Source organism: Gadus macrocephalus, chromosome 9 (assembly GCF_031168955.1).
Source record: "Gadus macrocephalus chromosome 9, ASM3116895v1".
Taxonomy (NCBI): Eukaryota; Metazoa; Chordata; class Actinopteri; order Gadiformes; family Gadidae; genus Gadus; species Gadus macrocephalus.
In genome coordinates this window covers 12,059,130-12,066,629 of record NC_082390.1, presented here as the reverse complement: position 1 = coordinate 12,066,629, position 7,500 = coordinate 12,059,130, and the positions used below count along the sequence as shown (strand labels likewise).

Here is a 7,500-nt window from a genome sequence, read left to right as displayed (position 1 = left end):
CCACCCCAACGTCAACCTCCATCACCCAGGAGCAGGTGGAATGTGACCACAAGCGGGAGCCAAATCAGGAAAGTGTGTGTGTGTGTGTGTGTGTGTGTGTGTGTGTGTGTGTGTGTGTGTGTGTGTGTGTGTGTGTGTGTGTGTGTGTGTGTGTGTGTGTGTGTGTAAAGTAGGAAAAGTGCTATTATCCCTCTCTAATTATTGCATAACTAATAAACTAATAGTCGTTAACTGCTGTGAGGCTAATGGACACAGCAAGCTGCTCTAAAGCTGATTGGAAACCATGAATAGGGTGTTGAGACATTCATGTTGATCTGAGCTGACAAGTGTTACGATCATCAAGGAGATGGTTAATGAAAACAACATGTGTAAGGTCAAGAGAGAATAATTGTATACAAAACAATGCCCATAAAATAATGCCTTCATTCAAAGCATTGGAGAGCTCCTACTGTCTGTCTGTCTGTCTGTCTGTCTGTCTGTCTGTCTGTCTGTCTGTCTGTCTGTCTGTCTGTCTGTCTGTCTGTCTGTCTGTCTGTCTGTCTGTCTGTCTGTCTGTCTTTCTGTCTGTCTGTCTGTCTGTCTGTCTGTCTGTCTGCCTGTCTGCCTGTCTGTCTGTCTGTCTGTCTGTCCGTCCACTAATTGTATTAATTGTGTTTGTGTGTGTCCTGCCAGCCTGTCCTGCAAGGGCTTCATTTGACAGTCTTCACTAAGGAAAAAATGGATTTGGAGGAAGATTAACATGAAGCCTCAAAATGATATCCATAAAGTCGGAAGCTCTCTGTTCTCCCATCTCTCACAATGCAACACTCCACTAGATTTGTACTGGGACCATGCATACTGCAGACCTTTTAATGGCCTAGATTTTGGATTTTATATCAGAACTCTTCGTTTGTCGGACCATCGGCTCTCTCCTAATTTCATCATTTTATTTTTTGTTATGAACTGTAACAGCAGAAATCACCTCATGTAGTGAAAAGAAATATGTAAACAGCAGCAAACCCTAACTGACTCAACCTTTTTCTTACAAAACAAGATCTGTTCAGAAAACATTTCAGAAAACAATACTGAGACACCTAATACAAGATTTCTATATAATGAAAAAGCTAACAAAAACAACACTTTTAAACTGTTAACCTGTCGCTTGTGGTCTGAAGAGCTGATCAAACCAGATCCAGAAGAGGAGAGCCAGGAGCCAGGAGCCAGCAGAACCATGACCCGACTAAGTCCCTCTTTCTCCCTGCGTTCTATTCCCAAGTCTGTCCTGCCCTTTAATCTGTGAGTCTAGTCAAATGTATTTTTAAAGCTCTTATTCACAGCTACAGTCCCCGAGGGATTCAAAGGCCCAGACACCTAAGCCAAAATTACAGGACAAAACCAAAACCCAGAGGGTGAAAACCTTGAGGAAGACATATAGAGGCCGTAAATCTATGCATTTTTTTGTCAAGGTAACTGGCTGTCACTGCTAGAGCTGGATAGTGTCAGTGTCCTCACATGCCTGACCCTACAGTACCTGCTGTTGAATCCCATGCATCTACACAATCAATGTGAATCGCTGTGGATAACAGCCTCCGCCTAATGTATATACGGTAATTTATTTCATTTTATATTTATTATACAGGAAAGTATTAAAAGTAACAAAGTTACAATTTAAAAAGGGCCTGCTCAGTAAAATAGCTAATTTCCAGCAGGTTCCTGTTCTGCAGCACATATAACACATAACAGGGCCATAGCACGTCAGACATCAGTAGGACAATCATATAGACAGCAGACTGAGCACAGACAGTGATCTATATAAGTCAGTGTTTGCAAGTGTATGTGTTGAGGAGTAACAGTTTATAAGCTTTTTTGAACTGTGTGATGGATTGTAATGCTCTAATGTGATGGGGAATGCCATTCCAGACTTTGGTGAAAATATGGGTGAAGGACCTCTGCCCATAGCCGTTATTAATAGAGTTCATTCATTCAGAATTAATATTAATAAATAACGTGGATAAAACAGATCAGGGTACGAGTTGAAACCCCAATTTGGTTAAGCTGGGGCTCACTGCCGGTTCTACAATTGCCCCTTGGCAAGGCATGAAATCTGCGTTCTTGGACTCTAATGGCCTGTCATATAAAGGCTGTTCATCAGTCTGGGTGAAGGGTTCGTCCACACTGCTTCACGCCACCAACGGTTCTCTGGGGCTCTCTCTCTCTAATGACCAGAGAACGGCAGTGACAGGACCTAGATGCTCCCGTCAGGAAAATGTTCCTGACAAAGGGCTGAGTCAGACAACATGTCGGTGTCATACTGTCCCCAGAGGTGAGACCAGTCAGACCCTTCGGCTGCTATTTCCCATGTTGCATTGGAAATGGATTAAGAGAAAGAACTACATTAAGGCTAAGTGTATTGATAGCCCTTTGCAAACCTTCAATATTAGGTGATGTCCGCTGGCAGAAGCAGGAGAATTGGAAAGAACATTAAATGAGCCTTTCAGTGACCTATTGACCCCTTTCTCTTCCCAGTCTAACCATTTGGCAGATGGGGCCCGCCCTTGGAAATGTTTGGTTAGTTCTCCTTTAGGCAAGTATTATGCTTGACTCGTACTATGTCAGACTAGCCTGGAAAGCAATCAATGAAGCATTATAATTTTCAAGGCTTCTAATCTGGCTCATAAAACCATAAAGCATCAATGGAAAGGATGTACAGTCCAGCAGCACCAGCATATAAACGGAAACATTTCACACTTAACAACCGGTCCCGAAACACGGTTTTAGGAAGCTTTTAGGTAATGGCCTGTTGCTGCCATGATTGGCCAGGATATAAGGTTTTTTATCTCAACGTATTCAAACAGTTCTCGGTATGAATACAGGGGACTCAATCTTTCTGGGTTTAACTACAGGTGAACTGCATCAATCTTTCTGGCTTTGAATACAGGCGATCTAAATCCATCTTTCTGGGTTTGAATACAGGCGATCTAAATCCATCTTTCTGGGTTTGAATACAGGCAATCTAAATCCATCTTTCTGGGTTTGAACACAGGTGAACAGCATCCATCTTTCTGGGTTTGAATACAGTTGAACAGCATCCATCTTTCTGGGATAGAATACAGGTGAACAGCATGCATCTTAATGGTCTTGAACACAGGTGATCTGCATCTCTAAAGGAACGGTGTTACCTTGAACAGGCGGAGGATGTTGGCCACCATGATGGACACCGAGCTGGCCGCCGCCCCGATCACGCCCACCACCTTGTCGGGCTTGGCGAAGATGGGCGGGTCTCCGTTGGCGCAGCGCACGTCGGACCCGTCTCGCTCTATCAGCGCCTGGACGAAGGTGAGCGACTGCTCCAGGGCGTAGGTGTCCCGCGAGCAGGTGTCCAGGACGCGGGCGCCCAGCGTGACGTTGGGCAGCAGGTCCGGGTCCTTGTTGATGAGGTCGATGGCGAACAACATGGCCTCCAGCCGGTGGATGCCCTTCTCCTTCTTCAGCTCGCCGCACGGCACGCCGCGCTCGCCCCGGGCGTGCACGGGGAACAGCCCGCCCAGAATGATGTCACCGTCCAGCCGGATGGAGTGTGCGTGCTCCGGCTGGGCCAGCTGGGGCTCGCCCAGTGCCAACTTCTGACTAGAGGAGGAGGAGGAGGAGGAGGAGGTGGTGGTGGTGGAGGAGACCATAGGCAGCAGGAGGACGAGGACGAGGCAGCACAGGGAGCGCCAGGCGTGCCTGGAATCCCTCGCCATGTTGGAGGGGGGGGCAGTGGGATCACAGACTGGGAGGAGGGGTTGACCGAGGGTACTGGGTGTGCTGTTGGGTGGGACTCCTGAGGAAGCAGGACATGGGTGCTCCCCGTCAGATGAGCCTCAGGGCGATGCAGGGGAGGGATTTCACACTTGGGGAGAGCTTGGGTTGGGCTACCAGGGGGACCAGGAAACAACCTCCGGAATCTCTCTCTCTGAGGAACCCAAGGTGTCACATCCTCGATGGGTCCTGTGGAGGAGAAGAAAGCAAATCCGTTCTCATTGTCATTCTATACATGCATACGTAATGCGTACACAATCACTATACTTTCGAAATAATGACTACTCCCATTCACTGTGTCCACACATGTGCACACTGCGCACGATCCTGTAAAACCAATAATCATGTAAAGCATAATAGATTTGAAAGTCACATTAAATTAATTACAACATGGGAAGTGAAGACTAGAAGTTATGATTTTTTCTGATCATAAAAATGTTATATATTTTGTTATTTAGTGTTGATAATTAGTAAGCAGTCCTCAGACAGTGGTCAGTAATATGGAAACCAGCTTCCAAATTTCTCAATGCGTCTCATGAACGGGGAAATTCATAGACTGCGGTCCCCTGTAGGCACATGCCTGAGGGCACACACGAACATGCACACGCACATCGAACGAACACTTAACACCTGCAAACACAGTCTCAACAAGGTAGAATATCTCTTTCACACAAGAAACCTAACGTATGGCTCTGAAGGGACGCCACGGTCCCATCGTACAGCCTTCATTAAACCATGCTGCGTGTATAGACGCTCAGAGATGATTAGGCTGCTCTAAAGCAGTGGTCACCTGATCCGCTTATGACAATTAAAAAAAAACTCCCTCATATCTTGATGACAATTTTATAAGAAAAATGTAATGTATTGTCAATGAGTGCGACTCAAAAATAAAAAATAAATGTGATTTTTGTTCATCCTCGGCAATAAATAACCAGCTTCACAGTGAAGAGGGAGCCTGGGGATAATCATTTTAAATGAACAAATCATAGTCTAAGTTTGTGACATGGAGTAAAATGGCCGACTCTATTTTGTATAATTTATCCTGTTAACTAATATTTGAAATGCAAAAAACAACAAACAAATCAACGTAGATCAACGTGAAACAGGCTTGAATCTATTAAACGGCAATTATCGATTTCACTAGTCGTGTAGATCCTTATGGCATGCTGTGGGCTTCATAGTCATACTTAACTTCACATTAGTAAGACACCTTGGCTTCCCATATCTTCAAAAATCCCTGGCAGGCAATCCATGCGATCAAAACAGTAACACGAGCTCTTTCATTTCGGTATTGATACAGGAAACAGGTTGCTACAATATTAATAACATAACACACACACACACTGCGTCTAATAATTATCGAGTAGGTGTAAAACGCAACTCTAATGCCCTGTGATGGGTGGAGAAAATGAACCTACCGGTGTCCAGATGAGGTCCCCGCGCGCGCTCACAACCTAAACAAGCGCTCGTGAAGCCCGTGGTGCTGAAAGAACAGCGCGAGGCGAGCGGTAGCGCGCGCGCGTGACCGTCTTTAGCGGAATCTTCCCAAACTCTGGCTGGGTCGCGACAGCTCAGCCTCTCGCGCTCAACTCATCTAGTTATAATGGAGACATCTGCAGGTTTAACAACGTAATAAGTTGAATAAGCATGTGGCTGCTTTGTCGATTAAGTTGCTTTGTCGATTAATCTCACTGTGATGTCGTTGTGTGTGTTTGGCCTAAGGACGCTGTCTTTAAGCCTGCTACATTTACAAACAAAGTAAAGAAGTAAAGAACAAGAAAAGTAAACAGTGGGCTAATAGTCCTCGTTGACCCTATCTGCAGATGTTTAGGATAAACGAATAGCAAAAAAAACATGTATTTTTAGCAGCCGCGACTAAAATAAAATTGTACTTGAGATTTTAGTGGGATCGATGTTTATGATACCAAAAAGTAACTCTGCAGGACATACCGACTACCAAAATAGACTTATGTCGCCTCCTCGTGGTCAATACACCATATTACGACACACGAGATGTGTGACGAGTAGAGAAGAGAGCCCAGTTTAGAAAGACCATCAAATTTAGATCTAGTTTACTCAAGGGTCAAATATAATTCTGATATATGTTCACTTATTTTCAATTACATATTATGGAAGATTTTAAATTAATCAGAATCAACTGAGCACCTACATAGGCTACTTTGTTGCTATCAATCCCTCCAGGTAATAAACGACACCGGTGATACTGATAGATTAATTGTTGCTCCTTGTCATCTCAACGTCATCCACAATTATCCACTGCAATATCCACCATCGAACTCGCTGGCTTCACATAACCTTGAGGGAATGAGGTTTCTTCTGCAAAAATACCCAGTTCAAAAAACGTCACTCTTCTAAACAACTTAAGAGCGACTTCTCAATTGAACACACAGGGAGTCGGAGAATAACGTTTGCACACGTGCATTGGCTGTTACACCTTAATTGGCTGTTAAAACTTAAAGTGTGCATGTCCCATGGAAATTGTGCTTTAGTTCCTACCTAATGTTGCGAACTCAATATTCATTAAGAACAAATTAAAAATAAATATAAACAAAAACATACTAAATAATGACAGAAATAATATTCATGGCAGTTAAACTTTATGTTGATTTTATTTGGATTGTTCTGAGCCACACATATATAACCTTTGGAGCACAGCAGTCGTTCAACCCCAATTTATCCACAGTTGGTCACATTATCTCATGAAAGTATCTAGCCCAATCTAATACATGGCTAAGGCTAAATATTATAGCCTACATTTACGATGCTAACAATATTTTGTTCATATTGTTAGCAACTGACCTGCCAGTTCATCTAACTAGCTGTTGAATTTGATGTTGAATTTAGGTCTGCGCGATCTCTCCTGAGACATCCGCTCCCTGAGTGCGGCTGAGCCTCCATGTGATCCGGAGAATAGGGGGCTGCTGGCTGTGGTCCTGGTGCTGCAGCCCCTCGGGCCGTATCTGCACAGCAAAAGGTTCCCGGTCCCACCGACCATGCCCCCCTCCTGGCTCCTGATCCCCAAGCAGCCCGGGGGCCAGTCGGCCCGATGGCTGGAGGCTCCTCAGGAGTGTGACTTTGACGCCCAGCATCGCGCGGGGGGGGCCTCACCACGGGTCCCCGACAGAGCGGGGCTACGTGTCCCCGACGGTGACGGCTGTCCAGTCCCCCGGCGATGCAGAGGGGGTGGCTCCCGCTGACCGCGCCCCAGTTGGAGCAGCAGCAGGCCGACGACACCCTGGCGCTGGTGAGGGGCAGGCTGGAGGCGGGGCAGCACCCCGACTGGGCTCGAGGTGCCTGAGGGGAAGGCCTACCACTCCCAACGGGCTGCGTCCAGCTCCACGATGGGGGGGGGTGTACCGGAGGTCGCGGGACCTCAGGGGTAAGGGGTGCTGCTGCCTCGTGTGCTTCATCCGCAGGTCCTCTAGATTGTCCACGGCTCGGTGAGGGCGGGGCACTACGGGGGAACTGCCCCTGACCCTGCCTCTCCTCCGGGGGCAGTTACATTGGCCTGGCTGTTGACCGACCCAGCGCTCCTCCTCGACAGTACCTGGTGGGGGCCCCAGGTGGGGAGAGTCGGGGTGGAGGTCCTGGGGCCATTTCCGGTCACTGACTTGGCATCCGTCCTTGTGGCCATGGACTACTTCCTGAAAATGCCGGAGGTGTATGCGGCGCCGGACCAGATCGCGGCCGCCACCGCAG

The 7,500-nt window shown here is 46.7% G+C and overlaps 1 protein-coding gene across 1 annotated transcript in view; it reads right to left on the bottom strand.

The window, feature by feature from the left end:
* LOC132465063 (metabotropic glutamate receptor 8-like) overlaps positions 1-5,366 on the bottom strand; it is a 93,847-nt gene extending 88,481 nt beyond the window's left edge. Inside the window, exons 1-2 of the mRNA XM_060061758.1 lie at positions 5,199-5,366; positions 3,159-3,969 (exon numbers count right to left, since the gene is read on the bottom strand). Coding sequence (XP_059917741.1) covers positions 3,159-3,722 — 564 coding nt within the window. The 5' untranslated portion in view covers positions 3,723-3,969; positions 5,199-5,366. The remainder of the gene's footprint in view (positions 1-3,158; positions 3,970-5,198) is intronic.
* Between the last annotated feature and the right edge of the window lie 2,134 nt (positions 5,367-7,500).